The 18,978-nt window shown below is 38.9% G+C and overlaps 1 protein-coding gene across 1 annotated transcript in view; it reads right to left on the bottom strand.

Annotated features, from left to right (window-relative positions):
• Window positions 1-680: 680 nt before the first annotated feature.
• The window catches only part of LOC123859314 (mitochondrial adenyl nucleotide antiporter SLC25A24-like), a 30,777-nt gene continuing 12,479 nt past the window's right edge, over window positions 681-18,978 (bottom strand). Inside the window, exons 2-4 of the mRNA XM_045897076.3 lie at window positions 11,179-11,305; window positions 4,028-4,115; window positions 681-2,754 (exon numbers count right to left, since the gene is read on the bottom strand). Of these exons, the coding sequence (XP_045753032.1) occupies window positions 2,592-2,754; window positions 4,028-4,115; window positions 11,179-11,305 (378 nt within the window). The 3' untranslated portion in view covers window positions 681-2,591. The remainder of the gene's footprint in view (window positions 2,755-4,027; window positions 4,116-11,178; window positions 11,306-18,978) is intronic.

Genomic DNA, 18,978 nt, shown 5'->3' with positions numbered 1-18,978 from the left:
CAGGTATTTCTCAAAAAAAAAAGACATACAAATGGCCAACATGTATATGAAAAGATGGTCCACATCACTAATCAACAGGGAAATGCAAATCAAAATCACAATGATATTACCTCTTGTTAGAATAGCAACTACCTACAAAACAAGAGATAACAAGTGTTAGTAAGGATGGAGAGAGAAGGGAAGGAACCCTTCTGCATTGTTGGTGGGAATTTAATTGGTATAACCACTATGGAAATCAGTATGAGGTTCCTCAAAATATTAAAAAAGAACTCTCATATCCAGAAATTCCACTTCTTGGTATAAAGCCAAAGGAAATGAAATCAGGATCTCAGGGGCGCCTGGGTGGCTCAGTTGGTTAAGCATCTGACTCTTGATTTCTGCTCAAGTCATGATCTCAAGGTCCTGGGATTGAGCCCAAAGTCTGGCTCCCTGCTCAGCATGGAATCTGCTTGTTTCCCTCTCCCTCTGTCCCTCCCAGTGCTCACCTAAGTGTGCGCTCTCTCTCACTCTCTCTCTCTCTCTCTCATTCTCCCTCCCTCGAATAAAGCATTTAAAAAAAAGAAATCGGGATCTCAAAAAGATATCTGTACCTCCAGGTTCGTTGCAGCATTATTCACAAAAACCAAGTAATGGAAACAATCTAAGTGTCCACCTGTAGATGAATAAATAAAGAAGATGCAGTATATATACACAATGGTTTATTATTCAGCCATTAGAAAGAAGAAAATCCTGCTATTTGCAACAATATGGATGGACCTCAAGGACATTATGCTAAATGAAATAAGTCAAACAGAGAAAGAAAAACACTGTACAGTATCACTTAAATATGGAATCTAAAAAAAGGCAAATTCATAGAAACAGAGTAGAATGGTGGTTGCCAAGAGCTGGGAAATGAGGGAAATGGGAAGATGTTGGTCTAGGACAAAAACCTCTGGTTATGAGGTGAATAAGTTCTGGGGACCAAATGTACAACAGCATGGTGATTACAGTTAATAATGTATTATATACCTGAAAGTTGCTAAGAGAGTAAATCTTAAATGTTCTCACCACAAAAAAGAAATGGTAATTATGTGAGGGTTATGGAGGGAAATGTGACAATCGTTTCACAATACATACGTGTATCAGATATCATGTTGTACACCTTAACTTACACAATGTTGTATGTCAATTCTGCCTCAAAAAATCTTGAAAAAATAGACAAAGATAAAAATAGACAATTTGTAGACAAGAACATGTGAATCTCTAGTATTTCTATGAAGACAAGTTAGAAATGCCCATTAAGACAAGATACCACTCTATACCCAACAGAGTGGAAAATATTAGAAAATTGGATAATACCAAGCAATATTCATGCATTGCTGGTGGCAATGTAAGCTGGTATAAAAAGTCATTTGGGAAATAACATGGCTATCTTTCATAGAATTAAGACTGGATAACCTCTGTAAAATTGCAAATGCATATTCGTTTTGACTCAGAAATCCAGGTGAAATTCTCTAAAGTGCAAAAGAGGAAAGTTTTTTTGTTTGTTTGGTTTTGGTTTTTTTGTTTTTTGGATGAAGTTGGAGAAGATCTAGATGTCTATTACTAGGGAAATGGATAAAGAAGATGTGTTAAATGTATACCATGTAGTGGTTAGAAGCAATAAACTAGATGAATGCATAACAACAAGGACAAATCTTAAAATCATAACACCGAGTGAACAAAGCAAGAAATCAGTTGTGGACTTTAGCAGAATACTACCTATGTAAATTAAATACACACACACACACACGAAACACTACATGATTCCTAAGAATATATACATATCCAAGACACAGACTACACATATTAATATAAGTGCCTATCATAATAAGTAACATTTATTGAAGACATATATTACCTGCCCAGCCCTTTTCTAAATTCACTAACTAATGTATTAATTTAATTCTCAAAACTCTTACCATTATTATCCCCAGTATATAACTGAGAAAACTGAGGCACAGAGGGATTATAAAGCTAGTGGGTGGCAGAAGTGAAATTCAACCCTAGACATCTGACTCTGAAGCCTATGCTTTGTCCTCCCCTATATTGTCTATGAAGAAGAGGATGCAAATAGTATGCCATGAATAAATGATTAACTTAACCCCCTGCATCGAGATCTAAAAAAGAAAAAACAAGTTTTTGATTAAAAAACCTCACAACTCTGAGTCAAGTCCTTACATAAAAAGAACAGGTAGATTATATATTTGATCCTTTCTGATTCTGAAATTTTGAATCTTAATCTTTGACTTTACATTTCCCATGACAGAAAGCTAAGTGAGTATATCATCTCTGATATACTCTGTGAAAAAAGAAAAGTATATTATTTTTCCACTTTCCTAGGACAGTTAACTATATTAGAGTAATTTATTCTCAACACAAAGTAGGCCCTTTCAGTAGATGAGTATATACTTTAAGTTCTAGGTTTTAGTAAACAAAGAAATTGTAGTAGCTATGTTTGTACATTTAATACTAATACCCGTTGCTCAATTAGAACATTATAAGGAGAGAATATTGTTATTTTAGCCACTGAGGCTGGAAGTATTATAGAGGTTATGTAATCATAATAACAGCTATGACATTGTGACAAAATAAAAATAGATTAAAATACAAAGCAATCTTACAGTAGAATGCTTCCAGAAACTAGCAATTTCATCAATATTTGTTGCAGGATGAAGTAAAAAGTAGTACTTCCATTCATCCCAGTCTACTGTCATTGTTCCATCACTATCAATGCTGAAATTTAAAACAAAAATAGTGCTTATAACATTTATAACAAATACTCTAAGAATAAGTACTAAGAATACTCTGTTGAGTATTTTAAAAGTTGCTAAGACAGTAGATCTTATGTTAATTGTTCTTACATGGAGACAACCTAAGGGTCTACCAATGGATGAATGGATAAAGAAAATGTGGTATGTGTGTGTGCATACAGACACACACACACACACACAATGTGTGTGTGTGCGCAGTGGAATATTATTCAGCCATAACAAAAGGAAATCTAGACATTTGAGAGAACATAGATGGACCTTGAGGGCATTTTGCTAAGTGAAATAAGTCGGACAGAGAAAGACAAATACCGTATGATCGCACCTGTAAGTGAAATCTTTAAAAAAACAAAGAGCTCATAGATAGAACAGATTGGTGGGTGGTTGCCAGAGGTGGAGGTTTAGGGGATGAGTGAAATGGGTAAGAGAGGTTGAAAGGTACAAACTTCAGTTATAAAGTAAGTCATGGGAATGTAATGTACAGCATGGTAACTATAGTTAATAATACTGTGCTGCATATTTTTGAAAGCTGATGAGAATAAATCTTAAAAGTTCTCATCACAAGAAAAAAAAATTTAATTACATATGGTAACAGATGTTAACTAGACTTATTGTGATGATCATTTCACAATATATACAAATATCAGAACATTACATTGTACACCTGAAACTAATGTTATATGTCAATTATACCTCAATAAAAAAGAAATAAATTTAAGTTTTAACTATAAAAAAGTATTCTTATCACAAAAAAAGAGTTATAAATAAGACGGTGGGAGGAAACTTTTGGAAGGGATGGATATGTTTATGGCATAGATTGTGGTAATGGTTTCCTAGGTGTATACTTACCTCCAAACTCAACAAGTTGCATATATTAGTTATGTACAGTTTTTGTATGTCAAAAAAATTAAAAATTAAGTTTTTTTAAATCAATTGCTTAAGAGAATTACACCTATTCTTTAAACTAAAGCAGGCAGAATTTTACTCTAGGGACTTTGTAACGTGTGAACACTTTATGATTTAGTCAATAGCATTCTCACAATTCAATAAATTTCTTAGGGATCTTTCTTATAACACTGTCAATAAAAGCTAATATTATCAAACCTAAAAAGAAAGGCAGGCAGGCAGGAAAGGAGGGAGGCAGGCAGGGAGGAAGGGGCTACACCTATAGCAATTAATTTCTATCATGGAATATTAAATAAAAATAAAAACTATCAAAAATAAGGATAAGGACTGACCTTTGTAGAATTTTTTTTGACTGAGCTTCAGAAATATTTATACCCAGTGATTTCAAAGCAGCAATTATTTCTGAAGTTTCTATTATTCCTTTAAAAAGTGAAAAAATGTCAAATTAAATTATCTGAAAAGATAACAAGGCAAAATATACTTAGAATGCAATAGTCTTTAAAAAGTCCATGTTTTTTAGACCTATAATCCTATATTCACAACACAAAGGCTAAAAGCGCTGAAAACTAAAAGACTTTTTGTAAATTTGGCACCAAAACTCATTTGGTAGCCAATTATTTATCTGATTTTGTGTGATTATTCATTTGTTTCACTGAAGAAATATTCACGCTTATAATTGCATGGTGATGCCCCAAGCCCCACCTGGAGTATTACATAATATATCATACACGCACTCTGTTGCTTTTCTAAAACCCAAATTCTAAATTTCTAAACACATTTTACCCTAAGGGTTTCCGATAAGAGATTTTAGATCTACAACAGATCTATCTAGGTTATTGTACCTACTTGGAAAAAATTAAAAAGCTAACTCTGAAGATCTGATTCAGGGGCATGAAAATAAGGCCACTCAACATTTTATAAGGTAAGTTTTTAAAGAAATAACATACTTAAAATATAATAGAACACAAACTCTTTTTAACACAACCATATCCCATGTTAAATAACTCGAGTCAACTGATATATTTAATACAAGCCTACTATGCATTTCAATCTCAAATTGCTGAATGTTGTGAAGGAGAAATTAAGTATTCCATATGCTCCTCAAACTCTAAAACATTTAACTCATCATGCTGCTCTCCAAGTCCAAAAAATCTTTGATGCCCCCCCACCCGCACCACCATGTAAAACAAAGAATTGAGGCTACTCATCTTTTAAAATATGAGGACATTTTCATGTTAAAAAAATCAACTTAATGTCACCTAGCTGTACAATCTATAACATCAAAAAACTACTATAAATTCAGTCACATCTTTATTTCATATTTTATGAACTATAGCTGCATCTGCATACATTTATAAATAGTATACATATGTATGAGACATATTGATTTACCCTATAGACAAAGCCCAGTATTCACACACAGAATTTCAGATTCTTTGTGATCACTCCAAGGCCCCTAGTGTTCCAAGTTCCACAGGGTAGAATTCATTGGTCTATTCCTTAGCCCAAAAATCAAACTTTTCTTCAATTGGGGAAACTGAATCCTCTGCTTTACATCCCATTACAATTCTCAAACACTATACTCATTAATTCAATAACTTAAAAAATTTTTTGAAAGTATACTATTAAAATCACTCTGTTAAATGTGAAAGAAGCCAGAGATTAATAAAACAACCCCTGAAGAGCTTACTAGCTTGTATGGATGAACTACTTATTTTAAAAATATATTGCACTGTGCTAACTATGTGTTATAGAAGAGTTATGAATAAAAAGCAATGCAGGGATAAATAAGAATTAAAAACAAAAGTCACAAATGAAGTACTATAAAGGATAAACAAGAGACCACCAAAGAAACAAAAAAAGCATTTCAGCAAAAGGTACAGTATGAGTGAGGTACACTTACTTGTTTAATAAAATTGATTGAGAACTTACATACGGTACTAGAAAGCAGGTTAGTAGCTACTTTGGAGGGTGGTGGTGATTTGGATGGGACAAAAAGGGACACTCCTGAGATGCTAGTAATATTCTGCTTCTTAATCTGGATGCTATTTCCATGTTGTATATTTGCCTCAGGAAAATTCATGGAGCTTTTACTTAGAATTTATGCACATTGCTATATATGTTATATGTCAATGAAATCTTCCCCCCAAAATACTAAGTTAGAGCTAAACCTGAAATGCTATATAAACCAGTTCTGACCTTGACTGACAATTTCCTAATTCTGCCTTTGTTCAAACTACGATCTCTCTGCTCAAGAAACCCCTTTGCTCTTTTTTTTTAAGATTTATTTATTTATTTATTTATTTGAGAGAGAGAGAGAGAGAATGGCCCTGTGAGCTGGGGGAGGGGCAGAGAGAGAGAAACTCAAGCAGACTCCCCACTGAGCACAGAACCCAACACACGGTTTGATCCCACAACCCTAAGATCATGACCTGGGCCGAAACCAAGAGTAGGATGCTCAACTGACTGAGCCACCCAAGTGTCCTCAAGAAACCCTTTCTTTTCAATTCTGTTTATGTATTGATCCAGCACAAATCTAAACTGTCCCTGGGCACAATTAAGCTCTCCCTATATCGCTTCTACAGTAACTATCATAGTCCGTCTTGTGTATGTTTATTCTTAATTCACCCAAAATTGTTTACTTCTGAAGACCTTTGTTAACACAGTTCCAAGTGCAATAGTTCACATATAGTGCTCAAAAACTGTTTGCTTCATTGAACTAAAATACATCGAGTAATTTTTACCTGAAAGAAGCTAAAAATCCAAGCTTAGATGTAGAAAAAAATTAGGTAATGAGATCCAGAATATTATCAAGGCCTATGAACTGAAAAGGAGATTCAAAATTGTCTTTAATTATATGCAGCTAGCTTTCACTGAGAATATAGACTTGAAATGAATTCAACAGAATAATAGCTGTTAGATGGATAGAGAGGAGGACCACAACCATTCCAGCATTGCAAACCAGGGAGAAATGCAAAATATTCCATCCCTGTACCAGCAATTTATTGCTAAGTAACAAACTATCCCAAAATTTAGTGTTTTAAAAAAGATGTATTTGATTATGGGTATGCAATCTGAACTTGACTCAACTCACTGGTTCTTGTGCTGGTCTTGCCTGAGCCACTCTTGTGAATTCATTCATTTGAAGGTTTGTTCAACTACCGTCGGAAATCCAAGATGGCTTCACTCATGTCTGTTACCTCAGATGGAAATGTAGAACAATTGAGAACTAAATGAGCAATCTCTCCCGTTGGGTAACTAGCTCTCTTTTCTGGTGGCTCAGGATGTTAAGAAAGAGTATTCCACGAGGACAAGCTCCAATATGTCAGTACTTATTAAGCCTTGCTAATACCCTAACGACTGAAGTAAGTCAAAATGGCCAAGCCCAGGCCTGTGTGGTTCACAAGGCTAACACAAAGGCATACATCCTGGGAGATGTGGCTCACTGGGAGAGCCAATGGAAATCAAAATGTTTAACCTTCCTTAGCCTCAGTGTTCTCATCTGTAAAATGCAGCTGCTATAATGACTTGTATGAGACAAAAATAAGATATAGAAAATAAAATCCAATAAATGTTAGTTCTTTTCCTACTGTTTCTTCAATCCCCAAAAAACTCCATCTAAAAAAGAATTCAATAATTACTTCATTCACATCATTATAACCGCATTCCATGGACACTTTGGCTGAACAGGAGCAGGAGCTCAGATACTACTTAGTGAGAGAAGTTAAATAGATCAGATTACATCAGGGCTTGCGCACGTCCTGCCAGTGAGTTTGATAGTACACCAGCCCACGTGCATCCTCTTGTCTCCAGTGATTGGCATAAGGCCTGGAAAACCTCCTGGGGGACAGAAAGCAGGTGGTTAAAATTGAATTCTGCATACTATTAATTTTTAATAAATATAATGTGTGATGAGCTGGGAGAGTCCCAACAGGAACAATGATGTCAGGAAGGAAAAGCAGAGGAAGTGAGCCAGATCCAGTGAGCCAGATCCAGTAATAGAATTCAGAAGGAAATGTTGGCTCCAGGGTCAAAGACACACACCTGATACAAGAAACTACCCTAGCCCAGCCAATCTGGAAGCATTTGGACACTCTGGAAGAAAGTGACTGCACGTTCATATGAATTGAGAAAGCTTATACGTTGAGGCCCCGAATATTCTGGTATTATCAGACACTTGATTAAGCATAACAGTGGGGAGGAGTTTCCTATGGCTGCATAACTAAGTACCATAATCTGGTAGCTTAGAACAAAAGGAATTTATGGTCTCATAGTTCTGGAGACCAGAAGTCTGAAATCAAGGTGTCAGCAGGGCCATGCTCCCTCTGAAGATGCCAGGGAAGGATCTGTTCTGTGCTTCTCTCTGAGCTTCTGGTAGCCGCAGTTGTTCCTTGGCTTGTTGATGCATCACCCCATTCCTGATCCCATCACACCAAATAGCCACTTCACATCATGTTCCTCTGTGCATATCTGCCTCTGTGTCCAAGTTTCCCCTTTATATGACACCAGTCATATTAGATATTGGGCATTACCCTAATGGTGTCATTTTAACATGATTACTTCTGTAAAGACCTATTTCCAAATAAGGTCACAGTCTGAGGTATGGGAGGCTCAATGTATCTCTTCTAGGGTACACACAATTCAACCCATACCAGAGGATGTATTCCCTTTTCCACCCACAAAAAGCATGCTGGTGAAAGTAAATTGGCTGAGCTCTACACAAAAGTGGTCACTGAAGCAACAACAGTGATGACACAGAAAGCAGGCAGCCTGATCAGACCTCGGACCTCTGCTAGAGCCTAAGCTCTGCAGTCCAGGTGGGCAGGAGCCCTGGTGCCAAGAGTAGAGCTTCATATCAACTGTCACAGCTCAGAACAAATGAAGCCCATGGGAATTTGGACAGTAGCTCTACCAGAATGGTACCTCCACAGGACTTTGAGGACTGAACTGTGATATTCCAGCTTGACTAGTCAAGGCAGAAATGAAAAGATCTATATTGCTAATCACTGTATTACTTTCGGATTTCCACCTTGCCTCAGAAAAAGTATTCTCTTTATTACCAAGAGCTACAAGCACTGATTTGCAGCTTTACCAGAGACAATAATAGCATTATGTTTTTACTAATTATCTGATTTCATTGATTATCTGACACAGTGGATTTTCAGCTTACAAATGTTGATCACGATGGTAACCACCAGTAACAGGTGAAATTCCAGAATAGCACAAGAGCAGAACTATTGGGAAAAGATCAGCAGCAACTGAGGACCAGTTCTAATTGAAAGACATTAGTAAGTAGTACCTCTAAAGCTTCTGGGCACTATTTCTTTCTTTTTTTTTTTTTTTAAAGATTTTATTTATTTATTTGAGAGAGAAAGAATGAGGCACAGAGAGAGCACATGAGAGGGGAGAGGGTCAGAGGGAGAAGCAGGCTCCCTGCCGAGCAGGGAGCCCGATGGGGGACTCGATCGCAGGACCCTGGGATCATGACCCGAGCTGAAGGCAGTCGCTTAACCAACCGAGCCACCCAGGCACCCTGGGCACTATTTCAATAGCAGGACCCAGAAAGTCCTAAACTTCTCTCTGAAAAAGTGAATGGAAGCTTGAAGCACTGCAATTTGGGTATCACAGGTCACTAAAGCCTGTGACATTCAGGATACATTTTGTTTTACCCAAGAATCAATCAGTACAATCCTTTAAATAGCTTCTCTGGTACACTTAGAATTTTTCAATTAACAAAAATTAAATTTCTGAAAACTTAAAAATCCATGTGTTCCTTAAATAGGGTGTAATTAGGTTCTAATTACCCATGGTTGATTAGCCACATATGGATGCGGAAATGGTATTCTACTTTTACCTACAGTCTTTATGATTTAAGGGTTTGTGACAAAGTGCACCTTTCCTCTGTAAATCAGTATGGATATTTATCACAACACTATGTATAAGAGTACAAATTTGGAAACATCCCAAATGTCTTAAAATACAGGAATGATTAGATAAGTCTACTCATAAATGGAATATTTCAGAGTCATTAAAAACTATGTGAAGAATATTAAATGAAATGAAAATGCTTACATTATAACATTAAAAGAAAAAAGTAGGACATCAAACTATATGTAGTGTGACTACAATTTCATTTAAAGAGAGAAAGAGGGATGCCTGGGTGGCTCAGTCGGTTAAGCATCTGCCTTAGGCTCAGGTCATGATCCCAGAGTCCTGGGATCAAGCCCCACATGGGGCTCCTTGCTCGGCAGGGCGCCCGCTTCTCCCTCTCCCTCTGCCTGCCGCTCCCCCTGCTTGTGCTCTCTCTCTCTCTAATAAATAAAATCTTTTTTTAAAAAGTGTATGTATGCTGGGGCGCCTGGGTGGCTCAGTCGGTTAAGTGGCTGCCTTCGGCTCAGGTCATGATCCCAGGGTCCTGGGATCGAGCCCCGCATTGGGCTCCCTGCTCAGCAGAGAGCCTGCTTCTCCCTTTCCCTCTGCCTGCCGCTCTGCCTACTTGTGCTATCTCTCTGTCAAATAAATAAATTTTAAAAAATCTTAAAAAAAAAAAGTGTATGCTTAAAAAAAGAGAGAGAAAGAGAAACCAAGAAAGAAATAAAAAGTCTAGAAGAAACTATAAAAATATATTAAAATGTTAAACCTGATCTCCAGACAGCAGGGTTACAAGTAACTTTTACTTTCTTTTAAGATCTTTGTGTTATCTAACTTTCCTGCAACCAAAATATTTTCAAAATCAGCAAGTAAACAATGGCATTTTTTTAAATTACCATGATACTTTCAGCTCATACATTGCAAAAGAGTGGAGAGGCCTTGGGGCGCCTGGGTGGCTCAGTCGTTAAGCGTCTGCCTTCAACTCAGGTCATGATCCCAGAGTCCTGGGATCAAGCCCTGCATCAGGCTCCCTGCTCGGTGGGAAGCCTGCTTCTCCCTCTCCCACTCCCCCTGCTTGTGTTCCCTCTCTCACTGTGTCTCTTTCTGTCAAATAAATAAAATCTTCAAAAAAAAATTTAAAAAAAAAAAGAGTGGAGAGACCTACTCCCTAAGCCAAGAAGCTTTAAATTCAGAGGACAAATTATTTTATTTAAAAAATAGTAACCAGGGGCGCCTGGGTGACTCAGTCAGTTAAGTGTCTGCCTTCAGCTCGGGTCGTGATCCCGAGGTCCTGGGATGGAGCCCTGCATCAGGCTCCCTGCTCAGCGGGGATTCTGCTTCTCCCTCTCCCTCTGCCCCTTCCTTGTTTGTGCTCTCTCTCTCAAATAAATAAATTAAATATTTAAAAATATAGTAACCACACAAAAACTTTAACACTAATAAATATAGTTTATATAATATTCTCCAAAAGAAAAAATTACTACTAGACATGCAATAGAAATAACTGAATCTCTGATGGTACGAGGAAGTTAAAGGCTGATAAAACAATGTCCTTTAATACTGACAATTATTATTCGTGTTAAGCTAATTGTAATAAAACACAAACACACACCATCATTATTTTTGTCCAGACTATTAAATGCCAGCCTCATTTTTTTCTCGTGGTCTTTAAGGTACTGCAAAAATTCTCCAAAGTCCAATCTTGAATCCTCATTGGTATCTCCAGCTTTAAAAATGTCCTACAAGAAAGAAGAAACTCATTGCAGAGACATATTGCAAGTAAACCCACTGTAGCATGCTAACATTGGCACATTTCACACATATTAATTATTGTCTTAGTTTTTCAGTCACAGATACAAGGCTAAGAACATTTGTGATTTTTTAACTTGTGCAATACTAGAGTCAATAACCACGTCATTCCACATAATTCTGAATTTATAAGTAGGTATTTACCAGAGGTAAACAATGAATGCCAATTGCCTTGAGAGAAGAAAGATATTAAGATACATAATCTTTGCCATCAGAGACCTCACACTCTATTAACTAAATGAGAGAAAATACTTAAATTTCTAGGAGGACTTAAGATGGTGGAGTAGTAGGGGGACCCTGGGCTTCCTCCTCCCTGGAACACAGCTAGCTCAACATCAAAACATCATAGGAAATCAATCTGAGGATTAAGAAAACAATCTGCACAATTGGAGGGAGAGAACATGGCAGATGTGAGTTTCAGAGCCATGAATTGGGGGAGAAAAAAGCTGCGGTGCCACAGAGAAGAGGGAGCACTTTTCTTGGAACAAAGTTGGGGAGGGAGGGAAAGAGTAGCGGGAGGGTCTGTGCAAGACGTCGTGGTGTGGGAATCCCCTGCGTGACACTGGGAAAGAAAGCTCCCCTTCCCAGAGTACATTTGGAAGAGGGGTTTTTTTTTTTTTAAGATTTTTTTTTTTATTCATTTGAGAGAGAGAGAGAAACAGCAACAAAGAGCAGGAGCAGAGAGGAGAGGGAAAAGCAGGCTCCCCGCCGAGCAGGGAGCCTGACATGGGGCTCGATCCCAGGACCCCCAAATCACAACCCGAGCCAAAGGCAGAAGCCAATTGACTGAGCCACCCAGGGGCCCCTGGAAGAGAGTTTTTGCCTCTCCAAGGACAAAAGGCCCACCAGGCACCACAGAGCAGCAGTTCAACAGCAGGGGACAGAGGTGCAGGCAGAGGGCTGATAATCTGGTCATAGCTTTTCCCTGTGCATCACCATAGACTCCAGCCACCTGTGCAGCCTAGGCAACTGCTTTTCTGGTACTGAACAGTGCCAGGTGCAATGCTGTGAGGCTCTTCTCCAGGGGAGGGAACAGGTCCACACCTTGCCGTGCCCTTTAAAATACGGAGTTTTGAAACCCAGCCATGGGCCAAAGATAAAACATAGAAGAACTGTGGTGCCAGGCGTGCCCACAGCCAGCCACAGACAGATTGAGGGCATGGATCTGATGAAAGCCTGCGGCAGAGGAAAGGAGATTGTTCTCTTTTCTGTGAGGGCTGCCTAAACAGGGAGGCTGTGAGTACCCCTCCCTGGAGATGAGAGGGCGGGGTGACACCATCTTCCACCCCCACACGCACACCCTGTCAGACTTGAGAGAGAAACACAGCACCTCCAGTGGAGGCTGGAGTCCCTTACACCAAATCCTGGCCCCCTGCGCCTGGCAAGGGCATCTTTGCAAGGGCAGTTCTGACTGTGAGACAGAGCAGCGGGCCCCTCCCTCAGAAGACCAACACAGGCCCCCCTCATGTACCAGGTCTACCGATCACAGAGTGCTTAAGTCTCAGCTTCAGTTCTGGTGGAACTGGTTTTTTATTTTTTCTTTTCCTTTTTTCTTTTTTTCTTTGGAATCAGGCTCATAGTTTTTTGTTCATTTGTTGGTTTGCTTATTTGTTTCCTTTTCTCATTTTTTGGATCAGGCTTTTTTCTTTTCTTTTTTCCTTCTTTCTTTATCTTTGGACTCAGGCTTATACTTTTTTGTTTGTCTGTTTGTTGTTCCTTTTCCTTTTCTCTTTCCTTGGATCAGGACTTTTTTGCCCTTTTATATCTTAACAAACAAATCAAAGCACACCTAGTTAAAAGTCCAAACACTCCCCACTGCAAGGAAGGAGGACCTCTGCAGAGGACTGACCTGTGGAAAAGAGCAGCCAAAACACAATAGCAGAGTGCACACAGCATACACCAGAAACACTTCCTGAAATGCCAGGCCCTGGACAGTGTATGACCCCTTCTTTTTTTTTTTCCCATTCAGTACGTGCCCTCTTTAATACTCATCACCAGGCTAACCCATCCCCCCACCCCCCTCCCCTCTAGAACCCTCAATTTCCTTCTCAGAGTCCATAGTCTCTCATGGTTCGTGTATGACCCCCTCTTAATATAGTATTACTCTCAGGAGTAGGAAACATAACAAGCCTTCATAACATGTGAAAGACAGAAACTTAGACATAATGACAAGATGGAGGAATTCTCCCCAAAAGAAAGATCAAGAATAAAGCACAGCCAGGGATTTACCCAAAACAGATATAAGCAATATATCTTTTTTTTTCATTGTTTTTTTTATTCTTATGTTAATCCCCATACATTACATCATTAGTTTTAGATGTAGTGTTCCATGATTCATTGTTTGTGCATAACACCCAGTGCTCCATGCAGAATGTGCCCTCCTCAATACCCACCACCAGGCTAACCCATCCTCCCACCCCCCCTCCCCTCTAGAACCCTCAGTTTGTTTTTCAGAGTCCATCGTCTCTCATGGTTCGTCTACCCCTCCGATTTCCCCCACTTCATTCTTCCCCTCCTGCTACCTTCTTCTTCTTCTTTTTTTTTTCTTAACATATATTGCATTATTTGTTTCAGAGGTACAGATCTGAGAGTCAACAGTCTTGCACAATTCACAGCGCTTACCAGAGCACATACCCTCCCCAGTGTCTATCACCCAGTCACCCCATCCCTCCCACCCCACCCCCCACTCCAGCAACCCTCAGTTTGTTTCCTGTGATTAAGAACTCCTCATATCAGTGAGATCATATGATACATGTCTTTCTCTGTTTGACTTATTTCGCTCAACATAATACCGTCCAGTTCCATCCATGTCGTTGCAAATGGCAAGATCTCATTCCTTTTGATGGCTGCATAATATTCCATTGTATATATATACCACCTCTTCTTTATCCATTCATCTGTCGATGGACATCTTGGCTCTTTCCACAGTTTGGCTATTGTGGACATTGCTGCTATAAACATCGGGATGCACGTACCCCTTCGGATCCCTACTTTTGTATCTTTGGGGTAAATACCCAGTAGTGCAATTGCTGGGTCATAGGGCAGCTCTATTTTCAACTTTTTGAGGAACCCCCATACTGTTTTCCAGAGTGGCTGCACCAGCTTGCATTCCCACCAACAGTGTAGGAGGGTTCCCCTTTCTCCGCATCCCCGCCAACATCTGTTGTTTCCTGACTGTTCATTTTAGCCATTCTGACTGGTGTGAAGTGGTATCTCATTGAGGTTTTGATTTGGATTTCCCTGATGCTGAGCGATATTGAGCACTTTTTCATGTGTCTGTTGGCCGTTTGGATGTCTTCTTTGGAAAAATGTCTGTTCATGTCTTCTGCCCATTTCTTGATTGGATTCTTTGTTCTCTGGGTGTTGAGTTTGATGAGTTCTTTATAGATTTTGGATACTAGCCCTTTATCTGATATGTCATTTGCAAATATCTTCTCCCATTCTGTTGGTTGTCTTTTGGTTTTGTTGACTGTTTCCTTTGCTTTGCAAAAGCTTTTTATCTTGATGAAGTCCCAATAGTTCATTTTTGCCCTTGCTTCCCTTGCCTTTGGCAATGTTTCTAGGAAGAAGTTGCTTCGGCTGAGGTCAAAGAGGTTGCTACCTGTGTTCTCCTTTAGGATTTTGATGGACTCCTGTCTCACATTGAGGTCTTTCAACCATTTGGAGTCTATTTTTGTGTGTGGTGTAAGGAAATGGTCCAGTTTCATTCTTCTGCATGTGGCTATCCAATTTTCCCAACACCATTTGTTGAAGAGACTGTCTTTGTTCCATTGGACATTCTTTCCTGCTTTGTCAAAGATAAGTTGACCACAGAGTTGAGGGTCCATTTCTGGGCTCTCTATTCTGTTCCATTGATCTATGTGTCTGTTTTTGTGCCAGTACCATACTGTCTTGATGATGACAGCTTTGTAATAGAGCTGGAAGTCCGGAAGCAATATATCTTAACAATAATTTAGAACAACAGTCATAAAAATACTAGCTGGGCTTGAAAGAAGCATAGAAGCCACCAGAGAAACACTGGCTGCAGAGATAAAAGACCTAAAAATTTGTCGGGCCGAAATAAAAACATCTATAACTGAGATGCAAAACCGACTGGATGTAATCACAATGATCATGGAAGAGGCAGAGGATCAAATAGGTGATACAGAAGATAAAATTATGGAAAATAATGAAGCTGAAAAGAAGAGGGAAAGACAATTATTAGATCAAGAATATAGACTTAGGGAATTCAGCAATTCCACAAAATGCAATAATATCCATATCATAAGAGTCCCAGAAGAAGAGCAGGAAAAAGGGGCAGAAGGTTTATTTGAACAAATTATAGCTGAGAACTTCCCTAATCTGGGGAAGGCAACAGGCATTCAAGTCCAAGAGGCACAGAGAACTCCCTCAAAATCAACAACAACAAAAAAAGTCAACACCAAGACATATAGTGAAACTTGCAAAGTACAAAGATAAAGAGAGAATTCTGAAAGCAGCCAGGGACTAAAAGTCCTTAACTATAAGGGTAGCCACATAAGGTTAACAGCCTACCTGACCACAGAAATTTGGTAGGCCAGAAGAGAGTGGCATGATATATTCAACGTACTGAATGGGAAAAATATGCAGCCAAAAATACTATATCCAGCAAGACTGTCAATCAGAATAGAAGGAAAGATAAAGAGTTTCCAAGACAAGCAAAGACTAAATGAGTTCGTGAACACAAAACCAGCTCTGCAAGAAATATTAAAGGGGACACCTTTTTTTTTTTAAGATTTTATTTATTTATTTGAGAGAGAAAGAATGAGACAGAGAGAGCATGAGAGGGGGGAGGGTCAGAGGGAGAAGCAAACTCCCTGCTGAGCAGGGATCCTGATGCAGGACTTGATCCCAGGACTCCAGGATCATGACTTGAGCCAAAGGCAGTCACTTAACCAACTGAGCCACCCAGGCGGCCCTAAAGGGGACACTTTCTGCAGGAAAGAGACAGCAAAAGCAACAAAGACTAGAAAGGAACAATCTACAGGATCAGTGACTTTATAGGTAATACAATGGTGCTAAATTCATATCTCTCAATAATCACTGTGAATGTAAATGGACTAAATAATCCAATCAAAAGACATAGGGTAAAGATCCATCAACAATATGCTGCTTACAAGAGGCTCATTTTAGGGGCACCTGGGTGGCTCAGTTGGTTAATCATCTACCTTCAGCTCAGGTCATGATCCTGGGGTTCTGAGATCGAGTCCTGAGGAAGTCTGCTTCTCCCTCTCCCTTTGCCCCTGCCCTCTGCTCGTGCTCTCTCTCTCACTTTCTCTCTCTCAAATAAATAAATAAAGTATTTTTTAAAAAAAAGACTCAGACCCAAAGACACCTCCAGACTGAAAGTGAGGGTGTGGAGAACAATCTATCATGCTAATGGACATCAAAAGAAAGCTGGAGTAGCCATACTTATATCAAACTAGATTTTAAACCAATGGCTGTAATAAGAGATGAAGAAGGGCACTACTTCATAATAAAGGGGTCTATCCAACAAGAGAATCTAACAATTATAAATATTTATGCCCCAACTTGGGAGCAGCCATATATAAATCAATTACTAACAAACTTAAAGAAACTCATTGATAATAATACAATAATAGTAAAGGACTTTAACACCCCACTCACAACAATGAAGAGATCTTCTAAGCAGAAGATCAACAAGGAAACAATGGCTTTCAGTGACACACTGGACCAGATGGACTTTACAGACACATTCAAAACATTTCATCCTAAAGCAGCAGAATGCACATTATTGTCGAGTGCACATGGAACATTCTCCAGAGAAGATCACATATTGGTTCACAAATCAGGCCTCAACCAGTACAAAAAGAAAATACCATGCATATTTTCAGACCACAATGCTATGAAACTTGAAGAACACAATTTGGAAAGAACAAAGAACACAAGAACAAGAACACACAAAAACAAATTTGGAAAGACCACAAATACTTGGGGTTAAAGAGCATCCCCACTAAAGAATGAATGGGTTAACCAGAAAATTAAAGAAGAAATTTAAAAATACATGGAAACAAAGAACACAAGAGTCCAAACCTTTGGGATGCAGCAAAGGCAGTCATAAGAGGTAAGTATATAGCAATATAGGCATTCCTCAACAAGCAAGAAAAGTCTCAAATCACAATCTAACCTTACACCTAAAGGAGCTGGAAAAAAAAAACAGCAAATAAGGACTAGAACCAGCAAAAAAAGGGGAATAATTAAGATTAGAGCAGAAATAAATGATATAGAAATCAAAAAACCTGTAGAACAGATCAATGATACCAAGAGCTGGTTCTTTGAAAGAATTAACGACTGATAAACCCCGGCCAGACTTATCAAAAAGTAAAGAGAAAGCACCCCAGTAAATAAAATCATGAATGAGAGAGGAGAGATCACAACCAACACCACAGAAATATAAACAATTATAAGAGAATATTTATACACTAACCAGTTGGACAATCTGGAAGAAATGGATAAATTCCTAGAAACATATGAACTACGAAAACTGAAACAGGAGAAATATAAAATCTGAGCGGACCCATAACCAGCAAAGAAATTTAATCAGTAATCAAAAATCTCCCAACAAACAAGAGTCCAGGGCCAAATGGCTTCCCAGGGGAATTCTGCCAAACATTTTTTTTTTTTTTAAGATTTTATTTATTTATTTGAGAGAGAGAGAGCACATGAGAGGCGGGAGGGTCAGAGGGAGAAGCAGACTCCCTGCTGAGCAGGGAGCCCGATGCAGGACTCAATCCCAGGACTCTAGGATCATGACCTGAGCCGAAGGCAGTCGCCCAACCAACTGAGCCACCCAGGCGCCCCTCTGCCAAACATTTAAAGAAGAATTAATACCTACTCTTCTGAGGCTGTTCCAAAAAATAGAAATAGAAGGAAAACTTCCAAACTCATTCTATGAGGCCAGCATTACCTTGATTCCAAAACCAGACAAAGACCCCACTAAAAAGGAGAATTACAGACCAATATCCCTGATGAACATGGATGCAAAATTTCTCAACAAGACACTAGCTAATCAAATCCAACAATACATTAAAAGGATTATTCACCATGAGCAAGTAGGATTTATTCCTAGGCTGTAGGGGTGGTTCAATAGCTGCAAATCAATCAATGTGATATACCACATTAATAAAAGAAAGGATAGGGGTGCCTGGGTGGCTCAGTTGGTTAAGCGACTGCCTTCGGCTCAGGTCATGATCCTGGAGTCCCAGGATCGAGTCCCGCATCGGGCTCCCTGCTCGGCGGGGAGTCTGCTTCTCCCTCTGACCCTCCCCCCTCTCATGCTCTCTATCTCTTTCTCTCTCTCAAAAAAAAAAAAAAAAAAAACTTTAAAAAATAAATAAATAAATAAATAAATAAATAAATAAATAAAAGAAAGGATAAGAACCATATGATCCTCTCAATACATCATTTTGACAAAATACATCATCCTTTCTTGATAGAAACCCTCAAGAGAGTAGGGATAGAAGGAACATACCTCAAACCTCAACATCATAAAGGCCATATATGAAATGCCCACAGCTAATATCATTCTCAATGGGCAAAAACTGAGAGCTTTTTTCCCCTAAGG

Source organism: Mirounga angustirostris, unplaced genomic scaffold (genome assembly GCF_029215605.1).
Source record: "Mirounga angustirostris isolate CCGP_5_RB_7025 unplaced genomic scaffold, mMirAng1.0.hap1 SCAF_4, whole genome shotgun sequence".
Lineage (NCBI taxonomy): Eukaryota > Metazoa > Chordata > Mammalia > Carnivora > Phocidae > Mirounga > Mirounga angustirostris.
Note: the sequence above shows the minus strand (reverse complement) of the source record. Positions and strands in the feature narration are given on the sequence as shown.